The 13,745-nt window shown below is 62.6% G+C and overlaps 9 protein-coding genes across 9 annotated transcripts; 2 read left to right on the top strand and 7 right to left on the bottom strand.

Moving 5' to 3' along the window:
• Positions 1-110: 110 nt before the first annotated feature.
• On the top strand, positions 111-2,156 carry dsd1 (Sphingolipid delta(4)-desaturase). The gene is made up of 3 exons (XM_062769431.1): positions 111-641; positions 735-1,126; positions 1,357-2,156. Exons 1-3 carry the CDS (start codon positions 342-344, stop codon positions 1,985-1,987), a joined length of 1,323 nt encoding a protein of 440 aa, XP_062625415.1. The 5' UTR covers positions 111-341; the 3' UTR covers positions 1,988-2,156.
• A 194-nt stretch (positions 2,157-2,350) lies between these two features.
• LOC62_02G002906 (uncharacterized protein) lies at positions 2,351-2,815 on the bottom strand (the record flags this gene model as incomplete). The annotated part of the gene is made up of 1 exon (XM_062769430.1): positions 2,351-2,815. One exon carries the CDS (start codon positions 2,813-2,815, stop codon positions 2,351-2,353), a length of 465 nt encoding a protein of 154 aa, XP_062625414.1.
• Positions 2,816-3,409: 594 nt separating this feature from the next.
• On the top strand, positions 3,410-4,085 carry LOC62_02G002905 (uncharacterized protein; the record flags this gene model as incomplete). Its single annotated transcript, XM_062769429.1, has 2 exons — positions 3,410-3,972; positions 4,007-4,085. 2 exons carry the CDS (start codon positions 3,410-3,412, stop codon positions 4,020-4,022), a joined length of 579 nt encoding a protein of 192 aa, XP_062625413.1. The 3' UTR covers positions 4,023-4,085.
• A 33-nt stretch (positions 4,086-4,118) lies between these two features.
• On the bottom strand, positions 4,119-5,597 carry LOC62_02G002904 (uncharacterized protein; the record flags this gene model as incomplete). Its single annotated transcript, XM_062769428.1, has 1 exon — positions 4,119-5,597. The coding sequence occupies one exon, from the start codon at positions 5,595-5,597 to the stop codon at positions 4,119-4,121; it is 1,479 nt and encodes a 492-aa protein (XP_062625412.1).
• Positions 5,598-6,051: 454 nt separating this feature from the next.
• Positions 6,052-6,733, bottom strand: LOC62_02G002903 (uncharacterized protein; the record flags this gene model as incomplete). The annotated part of the gene is made up of 2 exons (XM_062769427.1): positions 6,052-6,570; positions 6,644-6,733. The coding sequence occupies 2 exons, from the start codon at positions 6,731-6,733 to the stop codon at positions 6,052-6,054; spliced, it is 609 nt and encodes a 202-aa protein (XP_062625411.1).
• Positions 6,734-7,317: 584 nt separating this feature from the next.
• Positions 7,318-8,186, bottom strand: LOC62_02G002902 (uncharacterized protein; the record flags this gene model as incomplete). Its single annotated transcript, XM_062769426.1, has 2 exons — positions 7,318-7,779; positions 7,833-8,186. The coding sequence occupies 2 exons, from the start codon at positions 8,184-8,186 to the stop codon at positions 7,318-7,320; spliced, it is 816 nt and encodes a 271-aa protein (XP_062625410.1).
• A 446-nt stretch (positions 8,187-8,632) lies between these two features.
• Positions 8,633-9,341, bottom strand: LOC62_02G002901 (uncharacterized protein; the record flags this gene model as incomplete). The annotated part of the gene is made up of 2 exons (XM_062769425.1): positions 8,633-9,184; positions 9,237-9,341. The coding sequence occupies 2 exons, from the start codon at positions 9,339-9,341 to the stop codon at positions 8,633-8,635; spliced, it is 657 nt and encodes a 218-aa protein (XP_062625409.1).
• A 1,388-nt stretch (positions 9,342-10,729) lies between these two features.
• LOC62_02G002900 (uncharacterized protein) lies at positions 10,730-11,207 on the bottom strand (the record flags this gene model as incomplete). Its single annotated transcript, XM_062769424.1, has 2 exons — positions 10,730-11,034; positions 11,096-11,207. The coding sequence occupies 2 exons, from the start codon at positions 11,205-11,207 to the stop codon at positions 10,730-10,732; spliced, it is 417 nt and encodes a 138-aa protein (XP_062625408.1).
• A 300-nt stretch (positions 11,208-11,507) lies between these two features.
• Positions 11,508-13,669, bottom strand: Cbs (Cystathionine beta-synthase). The gene is made up of 11 exons (XM_062769423.1): positions 13,371-13,669; positions 13,266-13,321; positions 13,159-13,228; positions 13,092-13,103; positions 12,983-13,022; positions 12,858-12,941; positions 12,797-12,808; positions 12,719-12,744; positions 12,488-12,597; positions 12,095-12,405; positions 11,508-11,995 (listed from the first exon to the last, which is right to left on the bottom strand). Exons 1-11 carry the CDS (start codon positions 13,486-13,488, stop codon positions 11,659-11,661), a joined length of 1,176 nt encoding a protein of 391 aa, XP_062625407.1. The 5' UTR covers positions 13,489-13,669; the 3' UTR covers positions 11,508-11,658.
• Between the last annotated feature and the right edge of the window lie 76 nt (positions 13,670-13,745).

Raw genomic sequence — 13,745 nt, 5'->3', positions numbered from 1 at the left:
TAGGCGTCGAGCGGCGACCAACTCGCTTGTGCTGCTGCTTGGCACTATAGTGGCCCGTCTTGACCCGTCTCATCGGCGCCACGTGACTGCCACGCAACAGGAAGTTGGATTCGTCGTGGATTGCGTCGCGCGTGCACTGCGAACAGCCAAAGTCGAGATTTCGCATCGTACGTGTTCGACCTTTGCCAGCGCCGACTCTCTCAGTCTGTCCAAAGCGACCACGACGACAACGACGACAGACACTCGCCACCGGGCAGCACGCACACAGCGTACATAGCCCGCAAAACGAACCAAGAGGCCGTTCACACACACCGCATCACACACACACCACCACACACATCATGTCGGTCAAACGCGCGCCCGCACCGCGCCTCGCGCCAGGCTCAGCGTCCTCTTCGGCCCGCACGTCGGCGTTCGCGCCCCACCCCGTATCCGCGTCCCCTGTGACCCCGAGCGACGAGGGCAAGACGCTCTCGCAGGCCTCGGCGTCCGACGACGACGCGGACGAGGACGGCGAGGACGCGCGCCGCGCCGACGCGGGAAAGGCCGCCAAGACAAAGGGCGAAGACGACTTTGTGTGGATGTACACCGAGGAGCCGCACCGTAGTCGCCGCATGGCGATTCTCAAGGCGCACCCCGAGGTGAGTGGCGCGCGGTGGTACCGGAGGTCGCTGGCCGCGGCGCCCCGTGCCGCGCGTTGGTTGCTGCGCGCACTCGCTAACATTCGCGCGCAGGTCCGCAAGCTCATGGGCCCGACGCCGTACACTGCCCCGCTCGTGGCCCTCGTGCTCGGCGTGCAGCTCTACCTCGCGCTCACGCTGCGCGCGTACCACCCGCTCTCGTGGCGTACCCTGCTCACCGCGTACGTTATCGGCGGGACGAGCAACCAGAACATGTTCCTCGCGATCCACGAGATCACGCACAACCTCGCGTTCAAGAGCATCCGGGCCAACAAGGCCCTCGCGATCGTCGCCAACTTTGTCATTGGCGTGCCGTATGCCATGGCGTTCAAGGGATACCATGTCGAGCACCACAAGTACCTCGGCGAGGACGGCATCGACACCGATCTGCCGAGCCGCATCGAGGCGGTCGTCCTGAACAATGTCGCTGGCAAGACGTTCTTCGCGTGAGTGAGGGGTGCGGGTGGCGAGGGCGAGGCGGAGGCGAGTGGCGAAGACGAGGCCCACTGGCAATGTCGGCGACGCCGAGTGGCGACATGCCGAGTGGCCGCGTACCCTCGCGGCCGGCCGAGATATGATTGTGGCGACGTGGCCATCCGGCCCGGCCCGCTCGCCTCGACGTGCCTATCTATCGGCCACTTTGTCGACACCAAGCCCACCTGCTAACACCCCACAGCACGTTCCAGCTCCTCTTCTATGCCCTCCGCCCCGGCTTCATCCGCAGCCAGAAGCCGACAATCTGGCACGGCATCAACCTCGTCGCCGTGCTGACGTTTGACGCCCTCCTCGTCCACTTCTTCGGCTGGCGTCCTCTCGTCTACCTCCTGCTGTCGTCCTTCTTCGCCGGCTCGCTGCACCCGTGCGCGGCGCACTTTATCGCCGAGCACTACCTCATGAACGACGTCGAGCCGGGCAGCGTGCAGAGCCTGGCGCAGGAGACGACGTCGTACTATGGCTGGCTCAACATCCTGTGCTACAACGTCGGCTACCACAACGAGCACCACGACTTCCCCTCGGTGCCCTGGACGCGGCTGCCGGCGCTCCGCGCCCTCGCACCAGAGTACTACGACACGCTGCCCCAGCACAAGTCGTGGCCGTACGTCACGTACCGCTTCATCACCGACCCCAAGATCGGCATGTGGTCGCGCGCCAAGCGCGAGGGCCGCGGCGAGAAGATTGACGAGCATGTCTGGCACGGGTTGTGGAAGAGCAGCGAGGACGATGAGACGGAGAGCGTCGCGTCGGTCGAATCAAGCGAGATTGAGCGCGAGATGGAGGAGGCGGTGGAGATTGGGTATGCCGAGTAGGCGAGCTGCGAGGTGCGTGCAGAGCGGGCAGAGCGAGCGGGGAGCGGGGAGCGGAGTGAGTGGGCGAGGAAGCGGCCCGTGAGGAAGCAACGACGAAGACGACATCGACGATATCGAAACGGCTTGATGCCTTGTGACATACACTATACCATGCAAGATATGATAGAGAGGGTGGGGGGTGCCGGAGTCGGGCGGATCGGAGAAGGCAGTGATGTCACATCTATGAGGGTAAGGCTGCGAGGGTAGGGCTGCTGTCACTAAGGTTAGCCTTGCTCGCCATCAGTCGTGCCGAGCTCAGTGCCCATAACCAGACCATCCCCAGCGCACGCACGAGCCCTCTCAAGCCATCATGAATCCATCTTCCTACTTCTCCTCCTCAAAAGCCTCAGCCTCGGCGCCGGCAAGCGCCGCGCCAGTGACGCCGGGCGTGACACCAGCAAACTCGGCGTCGCGCAGCGGCGCGTCCGAGGGCGTGAAGGACACCTTGTCGGCGTCAAACTTGGCGGGCTTGATGCCGCTCTGGTCGGCAGCCGAGACGTTCTTGGCGCCGGCGGCCGACTCGGCCGCGCCGCGCGGGTCGTTGACGATGGGCGTGAAGGCGCCGCTGTCGTCCTCGAATGCGGAGGCCTCGGCGCCGGCGAGCGCGGCACCAGTCACGCCGGGGGTGACGCCGCCAAACTCGGCGTCCCGGAGGGCGGGGTCGCGGTCCGTGAAGGAGACCTTGTCGGCGTCGAAGGCGGGCTTCTTGCGGATGATGGGGGTGCTGGCCAGCGTGCGGGTCAGGGGGCGCGCGGCGCGCGGGAGGGGGGCGAGGCGGGTGAGGAGCATGTTGTGGTGTTGGTGGTGTTGGTTGATGCGCGCGGGGTCGATGCAGTGGTCGGTCGTGAGTGAGAGTGTGTGAGATGCCAGACGTTGCGCAACCTCACTCCCACCTAATGTCGCCAGTCGTCGCAGGCACGACCACGCACGACCAATGACGGACGACCCGCGCCGGATGGCTGGAGGAGTGCGTGGGAGACGATTCCAGACTTGTTGGGTCGGCTGCCGGCAGCCAGGCGAGGCGGGTGTGATGTCATCGCGCGGAAAGAAGGGGGTGCTGCAAGGCGCAGTTCATGTCCGGGTCGGACACGTCGCGCAGCCTTGGTTAGGCTTGCGTTCGCTGCGGCGCTCATATATGCAGGCCAGTACGGCCAGTCAGTCTTGTCGTTATAGTGCTGTGGTTCGTGCTTGTGCTGATCTCTGCCACAGCGCCACCTGGCGAGGGGCGAGCGGCCCGCAGCCGCCGGCATCGGCGGTGTCCCTGCGCCGCCGCGTGGGGCCGTTGACAATGTGACTCGGCGATCGATCGACTCGACAGCACGCAACAACAACAAAACTCTTGCGCTCCTTCTGATGCACTCACTCCTCTTACCTCCCAGCACAATGACGCCCCCACCACGCCCCGGCAAGCTGATCGTCCTCAACGGCCTCCCGGCCGCAGGCAAGCTGACGCTCGGGCGCGCCCTCGCGGCCGAGAGCGGCGCCATCCTGCTCGACAACCACCTGCTCATCGACCCGGTGGTCGCAGTCATCCCAGAGAGGGGGGCGGCGCACTACGCCCTGCGGCGTGCGGTCGCCGCGCCTATCTTTGACGCGCTGCGAGAGCGCCTGCTCGCTGGCTCGAGCGCGCTGCTCACCGCCTGCCTGAGCGACGACGACGTCGGGAGCGGCATCATGGCGGATTATGTCGCCATCGCGGGGGCTGATATTCCCCTGCTGTGGGTCAACGCCGTCGCGCCTCCTGACGTGCTGCGCGCGCGTGTGGCCAGCGAGGAACGGCGTAGGGGGGATAAGAGCAAGCTCACAGACGTGGCCGTGCTCGAGACCATGCTCCATGTTACCCTTGCGCGGCCTCCTGAGACGCACAACGTCCGCGCTGTGGAGCTCGATGCTAGCGGGTCGCTCGAAGACTCGGTGCGCCGGCTCACGAAGATCGCGGGGCTGAGGTGGGTTCTCGCGCGCGTCAGCACTGACGGCCAGCACCCTGACATTGTAGCCTTGAAGTGGAGACCCAACCTCGCTCGGTCCAGCCCTTCCCCAGCACCACCGCACCGCCACCACCACCTATGCATCATTATACTTGGGGCCCAGCTCACTCTCGTGCCTTGGCCTGGCTCTTCTGGCCGCGGCCACGGCGCTTCGACTTGCCGGCCTTTGACCCTGGGGTGTCCGCCGCGACCGCCTTGTCCTCCTTGCCCCCCTTGTCCTTCTTGGCCCCCTTGTCCTTGTGGCCCGTCTTCTTCTTCTTCTTGGACGACGTGTCCTCGTCGTCCGAGGCCCTCTTCTTCGAGGAACGCTTGTCCTTCTTACTATCGGCCTTCTTGTCCTTCTTGCCGCTGGCGTCGTCGGAACGGGTCTTCTCCTTGGCGCTCGGGGTGCTGTTGGCCGACGTCTTGTCCGTGGTCGTCGTCTCGCCCGTTGGCGTCGCGGCTTTCGTCGCCGTCTTCTCGTCCATCGCCGCCTCGCCAGCCGTCGTGACGTCGTCCGTCGCCACGCCCTGGATGACGGTCTTGGCGGCCTTTCGAGGCGTCGTGGCGTCGTCCGTTGCCGTCTCGCGCGTCGGAGTCGACTCGTGCGCAGCCGTCACCTCATCCGCCGTGGCCGGCTTGATGCCGACAACGCTCGCCGCAGCCTCCTCGGCGCCAATATCGCGGGAGCTCCAGGCGACTCTCGACCCCGTCTGGACGCGGTCGTCGACCTCGGTCGTGTCGCCGCCGTCCTCGGCGTTGTGGTCGACGTCGACGTCGGCGTGGGCATGGTCGCCGGCGTGGTCATTGGCGTCGCCATGGCCCTCGCCCTCGCCAACCTCCTCGGCGTCGTTCTCAGCGTCGATGTCGACGTGGTCGTCGGGGAGGTGGTCGCTGTGGTGGTTGCTGTGGTCATCGGCGTAGTCCTTGGTATGCTCGTTGGCGTCGACCTCGATGCCATCCTCGCTCTCGACATCCTCCTCGCCGTCTTCCTCGGCGTCCTCCTCGGCGTCCATCTCCGCACCGGAGTCGGCGTTGAACTCCGCCTCGTCCTTGGCGCTCGCGGACTGGAGACGAGCGCACACCGCAGCGCGGTACGTCTGCTCGGTAGCCTCCGCCTCGGCGGCTGCCGCGTCGAGGACCGCCTGCAGACGCACGAGCACGGCGGCCGTGTCCTGCGCGGCGCTGAAGGCGTCGAACCAACGCTCCATGGCGTCGGCGTGCGCCGCCACAGCGTCTTCGTGCGCCTCCTCGTCGTCGCCGTCGGCGGCGACACGGGCCGCAGCCGCCACGTCGTACATGTTGCGGGTTGCGGCGTGGAGCGCAAGCGACATGCTACGCGCGTGTGCCTCGGCCGCGGTGTGCGTGCCCTCGGCGGTCTTGTGGGTCGCCGCAGCGTGGTCACGCACGCCCTGCGCCGCTTCGAGGGCGGCGTAGGCCGTGTCCTCGGCGGCGACTGCCTCGGATAGGGCCTGGGTGGGCTCGGGTCTCGACTGCTGGTCAGCTGGTGCGACGCATACACGACGCACCTTCTTTGCTTCCTTGTCTAGTATGGCGTGGGTGGGGGCTGCCTCGGGGGCGGCGGCGTGCTTACGCTTTGCCATGATGGGATGGAGGATTGGAAGTGGTGAAAGTGAGAGGGCGCGCTTAAGAGTATTTGGGATGAGACGAGTGTGCTCGCACTCGCACTCGCGTGAGGGGATTGAGGAGGGAAGGAAGACTGATTGTTGGAGGGAAGGAGGACTGATTGTTGGAGGGAAGGAGGACTGATTGTTGGGCGGCGATCTTGCGCCCCAATCCACTCACGCGACGCGGTTGACTCGGACGAAGCTGACAGCGGTTTTCACTACATACACTGCTGCTGCATACGTTTGTACTTGACACATTGAACATGCTGAAACGCTTCTCCACCAGACCACTTCACTACTAAACTTCACTACTAATGCACATGACTGTTCGAACTGCGCGGGGTGGGATGAACTTGCCCGTCTCGAGCTCGGTGGCGTTGTCATCTGCTCGTCAGCACCCCAGCGAGCAGTACAATGCCACTCACAGATTTCATCGGCGGACGCCACGGACGCGATTGGCGCGATCGATTGAAGTCATCAGGCGCCTGTGGATGGCCTTGAAGTCGTCGTCGAATGCGGTCCACGTAAAGTTAACGCCATGTGGGGGCCGAGCAGGCGCCACATCCTCAGCCCCGGCGGCTGCGGATGTACTCTCGATGGGCCACTTGCCCATGCAGGCTTCGAGCATGTTATCCTCGTGCTGTTCGGCTTCCGGCATCGCATCAACTTGCTTCCTCCAGTAGACGTCTGATTGGTCCTTGATCGAAGCGGCCTCTTGCGAGATTTGAAGGGCTTCACTGAGGATGGCGATTGACTCGAAAGGGCTAGTGGCGTCCTTCTTCAAAGAGCCGGCCTTCTGGAACAGTGTGGCGCAGTCATTGTAATGGCGTTCTGCGTACATCTTGAGACTCCAAGCAGCGTGCATGGTAGCCTCAGCGGTATAGCGGGCGGCGCAGGCCTTCTCCCATTTCTCCCAAGGGCCGGTGAGCTGGGTATGGAGGCCCTCGTCCTGGCGTGGTCAGTTATTTGGTGGCGTACAGTAAACGAAAGGGGACTTACGTCCGTGTCGGAACTACGATCACCTTGTCGTCCTTCTTGGCCTTCTTCGGGGGTGTGTTCTCATCACCGGGCTTGTCGTCGGCAAGGGGGCGCTTGTTGTCGTTGATGGGCATGGCGGTGGCAGTGAATGGGACGGGGCCAGAGGACAAAAGGATGTGGGAGTGGCGAGTGGGTGGAAGAATGTTCGACTAAGTGAGGTGGGTTGATGGGGGATGGAGAGAAGGAAAGAGAAGATAGATGGGGGGAGGGTTTGTATAGACTGGTTGACTGGGTGACTGGGTGAGGGGAGGAGAGGAAGACGAGGAAGGCAAGGAAGGCGAGGAAGGCATAGCTGACGGGACGAGGGCGTAGCGGCCCGTGCACCAGCTTGTGACTCTCGCCAGCTGACTTTGAGTACAGTGGGCGGCGCGCCGATCCTACGCCCCACTCGGCCTCGGAGACGCGGCTGACTTTTGTGACAAGGCCGACGCCGCACCAAAGTAACTAAGCAGGTGCTGCATACACTTTGTACTGAAGGACACATTGAACTCGCTGAGACACTTCGCCACTGGACCGCCTCACTTCTCATACACCTCGCTACTCGATTCGCTGCGGACTTGATAACTCGATTTTGGCGTCGATGTCGCTGGCTGGAGTGACTGATGTAAGCGTGTGATTACTGCAGTCACCCGTTCGTGCTCATTCCACTCACCGACTCTTAGGCACCGGTAGCCACCTTGCCCTTGATTGAAGCGGACAGGCGGCGGAGGAGGGTCTTGAACTCGTCACTTGAGCCAGGGTACTTGCTGGCGTCGAAGTCGAAGTCGGACACGTTGGTCGGGGCCACATGGACCCAGGTCCACGGGGTGGAGTGGACTCCGTTGCTAATGCCGATGCTCTTGAGGTAGGCTTGCTCCTCTGCCTTCTCGATGGCCTTGTAATGGTCGTACGCCGCGCAGCAGTGGTGGAAATGGGCGACGGCGGTGTGCATGATGTCCCGAGGCTCGCGCCACGTTCGAAGTTCCGCGGTGATGGTGACGGTCGTCGTGTTGTTGTGGGAAACAGCCGTCTCCTTGAGCTGGTATGCCCAGGCCTTAGCCCACCTAGCCTTGTTACAGGCCTCCAGGGCAGAAGCCCATTGCATCCAAGGGTCCGTGGTCTGGGGGGCGAGGTCAAGGTCCTGCAAAGCGGCGTGAGTTGGAACACTTGTGGTACAGGGCGGCCAAGACTTACGTCCACATCGTCGGTCGTGTCGTACTCGTCCACCTCCGAGTCGCTGTCATCATCGTTCTTTGACTCTGCGATCGACTCCTCGTAATCATCTTCGTGGTTCTCGTAGCCCTCGTCGTCCTCGTCGTCCGTCACCTCAGTCGACTCGTCGTCCTCGTCCGTCACCTCAGTCGACTCGTCGTCCTCGTCGTCCGTCTCCTCAGTCGACTCCTCCCACCCCTCCCCGAGCTCAGCGACATTAGTCGCTTCGACCTCGCCTTCCTCGCCCTCGTCGTCGGTCTTGGGCTTCTTCACGGGGCCAGCTACCTGGGCTGGCTCATCCTCATCGAGGGGACGCTTGTTATTGTCGATGGTCATGGCTGGGGCAAGGGGTTGGGGGGTTTGGGGGACAAGGAAGGTAGCGAGGGCCAGCAGACTGGACCAGAAGAGGTGGTGGGTGATGGAGAGGAGAAGAACAGAATTAATGGGAGAAAGGGGGATTTATTCGGTCATTGTCTGGCTGAGAAACGCGAGGAAGACGAGGAAGCCACGGTTGACGTGGATGAGGGGGTAGAAAGTCCGTGGGCTGTTCGTCACTCTCACCAGCTGACGTGAGGAACAACGAGGCTCTACGCCGCGGTACTGACACGAATACATACATGGAATACTGGGGTCTCGCTGCCTCTGCTATACTGAACCTGGGACAACTGCTCAACCACGCCACTACTTCAGTTCACGGACAACATAGCCCTATCGAGGCGGAGAGGAGAGCTGATGTGTCACTATCGCTGCCCTTTCTGGTGCCACATGAACTCACGGTTCAGTCACTTCGGGACCGCGTCACGGTGAGTGGCGTCAGCGAGACGCTTGAGGACGGCCTTGAACTCCTCGCCCCAAGTGCCGCTATCGGGGAACATGTCCTCGAAGAGGTCGCTGAAGCGGGCCGCTGCAAAGTAGCCGTCGCCACGGCGGACCCCATCGGCGCAAAACCACTCAACGCAGGCTCTGGAGGCCTTGTCAGCTGCCTCTTCGGCCTTGTTGTAAGCCGCGTAGTCCGAGAGCCGGACAATTTCTGCTTGGATCTTGATACTAAGCGCCTCACGCCAGCGTCCCATGGCGTCGTGGACGGTGACGACTCTCTCGAGAGTGTTATCGCTGGCCGAGACCGCCTGGAGCAGAGCCAATCTCGTGTCCTCGCAATGGGTACTAGCGAGCCCCAGGAGCTGAACCGAGGCACTACGCCTCGTCTCAGCCCTGTTTCTGTCTGTCGCTCGTGCCCTCCACTCTTCCCAGAGGGAAGTGGCTCGGCACACCAAGTCGAATATCTCGTCAATGGCATCTGCGTCTTCACTCTCCTCCGAAGAGGAGGTCGTCTCCTGTGACACAGGGTGAGTGAAAGGGCTGCCGAGAAGAACCACCATAACGTACGCTGCACTCATCGTCGGACCTAGCCTTCTTCGTGGGGGGAGTCGCGTCGCCCTCGACCTCGGAGGTGGCGCGGCGCTTCTTGCCGGTGTTCTCGTTCAGGGACATTGCGTGGTAAGGTGTAGTGAGGGTGGGTGGCGCGGGTTGGACAGTCAAGATGGGTATCGAGTTGTTGATGAGTGATGCGGAGAGAGGTGATGGGCGAGTGAAGATGAGTGAGAAGATGGGTGGTGATGAGGAATACTCAGGTTGGTGGGATAGCGGTCGAGGAAAAGAGCGACGGGGGCACTGGTGGTCTGTGCTCAGGGTGCCACTTGCCACCAGCTGGCTCACAATTCCGTGCAGGATAACGATAAGGCTTGACACGGGTACATACATGCATGCTCGACGAATCTGAGAACTACTGGAGTCGAACACGCTGAAAACATGGCCATTTGGCCGGGCAACTACTCATCATAGTCGAAAGGAATGCTATCTGGGTCAGCGACGATCCAACTGTCTAATTAATGTCTATGACCACTTACTACAGTGGCGAAAGGGAGCCATCAGAGGGAAGGGGAGGGGGCGTGTAGTGGATGGGGTTGTTTTCGACCGCGGTGAGCAAGCGACGAAGGGTCGCCTTGAAGCCGTCGCTAAACTCGACAGAATCAACGTCGAGGAGGGCATCGAGGTTGTCGCCCCCCGAAGCCTTGCGGTTGTCCTCGTCGCGCCTGGTGCCGTGATTAACGTCGTAAGAGTACTTGCTGAGACAGTGCTTGGCCTCCCAAGTCTCTCCCGAACGAACACACTCGACAACTTGATGCGCCTCGGTGACACGGGCCACGGCCTCGTCGCGGATAGCGGTTGCCGCCTCCCAGCGCTCAAGAGCCTTGTCGAGGTCGGTGACGGCCTTGGAGCGCTTCGTCCCGCGAGAGGCATTTGCTTCGCTGCGGGCGATGCGAAGCGCTTCACCCTCCTTCTCGCAGTGAGCCTCAGCCCACTCCTTGAGGCGCTGGGCGGCCGAGAGGGCCACCTCGGCCTTGTGGCGGGCCTCACTAGCCTTGGCCCACTTCGCCCAGACGTCGCCCCACTTGCCCTGCGAGTGGGTAAGCTGAGGCTTGGGTAATGTATGGGGGACCTACATTCGTCTCGGTCTTGGGCTTCTTGGTTACGGTGATCACGTAGTCGCCCTCATCCTCCGAGAAGGAAAAGGTGCGCACCCTCTTGATCTTGTTCGCAGTCTTGTGATTGCACGGCATTGGGTGATGCTGTGTGTCGCTTTGGGTTCGAATGGGTTGCTGAGTGGTGATCGTAATGGAGGGAAGGTGAGTTGTGATGAGAGAGAAAGAGAAGAGAAGAGAAGATGTAGAGTGAGTAAAGATCTGTAGGACCAAACCGAGGAAGGCGAGGAAGACAAGAAAGGCAGCCAGCGGCCCGTGCGCCAGCACCCACGCGCCTGTCTTCCCCCAGCACAACGAACTCGTACATACATCAGATCGCCAGCCCAAGCGTGAGCGCTACACATCGCCACAGCCCAGCACGCCGGGGAACAGCTCGAGCTCGCCAAGCTCAACGCCAGCAGACGGCACCGTCCGCTCTCCTCGAGAGCGCAGCCACGCGCCAAAGCGCGCCGCCTGCTGCACGCGCGCGTCGTCCAGCTCGAGACACGCAACGTCGTACAGCACGACCAGGTACCCCGGCACGCCGTCGGTCTTGCGGCGCGCTGCGGCGGCGGCGAGCGCCTCAATCTCGGCGTACACCGCCTCCTTGCGCGCCCTGGCCTTGAGGTGTGCGGTGTGCGCCTTGTGCCAGGCGACCCAGGCTGCGTCTTCGATCTGCGGAGAGGAGACTTGAGCATGCTGCGCGTAGGTGGGCCGGACTACCTGCCTCGACGGGGGGGTTGATGGGCCATGGGACTGTGCTACCGCATGCTGCCGGCGTGTCGGCTGCTGGGCGCGAGGGCGGCGGGTGCGTGCTGTGCGCGGCTTCGAACATGCTTGTGTTCTGGGGAAGGCGGGTGGGTGGCCGTGTACGCCCGAGGTGGAGCAGGCTCTTGCGATACGTTGTGGTTGATGAAGACGTCGAGACCATCGTTGTGAGATGAGCTTTTATGGTCGGAGAGGTGGTCTGGGGGTGATGGTGTCACTGATGGTGGAAGATGTTGGTTGAGCTGTTGATGCTGGGTGTGTTGTGATGAGGAAGAAGACGGAGACGAGGAAGACGGCGCGGCGCCACTCCCATCAGTGGTCAGCCAGGTCAGCCAGCCCGCCTGTCAGCCGTCATCAGCCCACCCCGCATGCAACGATTCCAATGCATAGTCATATAGTAATCACAACAACATGGGTGCTCTCTACACGAGCGAGTCCTATTATCACATCGTGTCAGTCTCCCTCACGCAGCAGTTGATGCAGCGTGCGATAGGCCGCGGTGCGTCGGCGAGACCGACTTAAGCCGCAGTCGCATGCACGCCGTTCGGCTTGGCCGAGTCCGAGGCGCCGTTCGCCTTGGCGTCGGCAGCCGCCTTCTTCTTGAGGTACGGGTCGTCGAGGTCACGGCCAATGATGCCGCGGATCGTGTCGTGCAGCTCGGCGTCACGGCTGCCCTCCTCCTGCTTGAGGAACCACTCCTTGGACATGTAGTTCCTCACGCCATCGGGGAAGACGACGACGACGTTGGCAGTGGGGTCCTCGGCGATAGCCTTGCCCTCCTCCGACTTGAGGAACTTGAGGGCACCGGCGAGGGCCGATCCCGACGAGCCACCGACAGCGAGACCCTCCTGGCGGCTGCGGTTGTCAGTAAGAGCACTTTGCAGGGGTACGAAGGCTAGTAGCCGACGGTGGGCAGCAGGGTCGAACTCGCTGCGCCCGCTGTCGCCCACTCACATGATCCTCTTGCACGCAGCGAACGCCTCATCGTCGTTCGTCTTGATCCACTCGTCAATAAGAGGGGGCTTGGGGTCAAGCACGGCGGGGAAGAAGTCGTAGCCGATACCCTCGACCTGGTACATGCCGACGTCGCCGCCACCGAGGATGGATCCAACGGGGTCAACAGCGACGATGGTGGCGCGAGCTGCTCCGTCCTTCTCCGAGTCGCGGACGGCACGGGCAAGGCCAGTGATGGTGCCGCCCGTACCGGCGCCGGCGATCAGGGCCGAGATGCTCTTGCGGCGGAGGTTGGACGTCTTGAGCGCGTACTGGTCACTGTCAGCGTCATGACTGGCCGAACTTCTGACGCCACGCCGGTTTTCGGCTTTGCACACCGCTTCAACCACTCACAGCAATCTCGCCGTACGTCGTGTAGTAGTGGGCGAGCGGGTTGTTGGGGTTCGAGTACTGGTCGAGGATCACACCGCCGGGGATCTGCTCCTTGAGACGCTCGGCCACGCCTGGATTGTCAGTCGCGAATCAGGGCGTATTGGACGGGCTCGGCGTTGGTTCGCACCAGCGGACTGTCCGCTGGTTGGGCGTCGACGCCAATCATGTCGCCATCGCGCGTCAACAACTTACCAATGAGGGAGTCGGGGCTGTCATGACTGTACAGGTTAGCAATGCGCCCGTGTAGTCATGTCAGTTAGTAATACCCACGCAGCCTCCGTCCTGCGCGCTGGTCAGTACGAGTGCGGGGCTACAACACCTTCAGACATACGGGGTGCGGACGACCTCGGCGCCGAGCGAGCGGAGGAGCACCTCCTTCTCGAGCGACATCTTGGCCGGAAGCGTAATGATGCACCTGCACGGCGTTAGCCCACCTTCGGGGCGCGAGCTACCCACTTGTAGCCCTTGATGGCGCAGGCGAGGGCAAGTCCGATACCTGTTTACGGCGTTAGCGAGGAGTTGGATCCCCGTGAGAACAGCGGGGAGTTGGATCCCGACGCCGTACCAGTGTTGCCGCCTGGGCAGAGGGTTAGTGACAAGCTTCTCGGCGGTGTGTCGCCGTGTCCACCTACTAGTCGGCTCAATAACCACGCTCTGGCCGGGAATGAGGATGCCATTCTTCTCGGCCTGCTCGAGCATGCGCTGAGGGTTAGAATGTGGCTTGGCACCGCCGGCCTACCTTTGCGATGCGGTCCTTGACACTGCCGCCGACCGAGAAGAACTCGGCCTTGCCGACTGGAACGGTTAGTGCTGCTCGGCGGGGACCGTATCATGGCAAACTTACGGAGGTTGCACTTGAGGCCCTCGGCGTCACGGATGCGGTCGAGACGGATGAGGGGGGTCTCTCCGACGGCGTCGAGCGCCGAGTCGAGCACGCCGTTCCAGTGGTGGGTCGAGGCCATTGTGCAAGGTGGGTGGTGAGAGTGTGGGGTTGGGATATAGAGCAGAAGAGAGATGTATGCAGGTTTTCCGAGTGTATCGGCTGGCCGAGGGTGTCGGGGTGGGGGGGGGGGCGATGGGATTGTCTTGGTATGGGCTGGTCGGCTGCTGAGTGGCGCGCGTCAGATGGAGTGACCGCACCAGCCAGGAGCACGTCTTTGGTGCTCGCTAAAAGCTGCATGTTCCGTATGGTCCCCCGGCGACCGGCACCGGTCAACCG

This window comes from Vanrija pseudolonga, chromosome 2, assembly GCF_020906515.1.
Source record: "Vanrija pseudolonga chromosome 2, complete sequence".
In the NCBI taxonomy this organism is placed as follows: domain Eukaryota; kingdom Fungi; phylum Basidiomycota; class Tremellomycetes; order Trichosporonales; family Trichosporonaceae; genus Vanrija; species Vanrija pseudolonga.
Note: the sequence above shows the minus strand (reverse complement) of the source record. Positions and strands in the feature narration are given on the sequence as shown.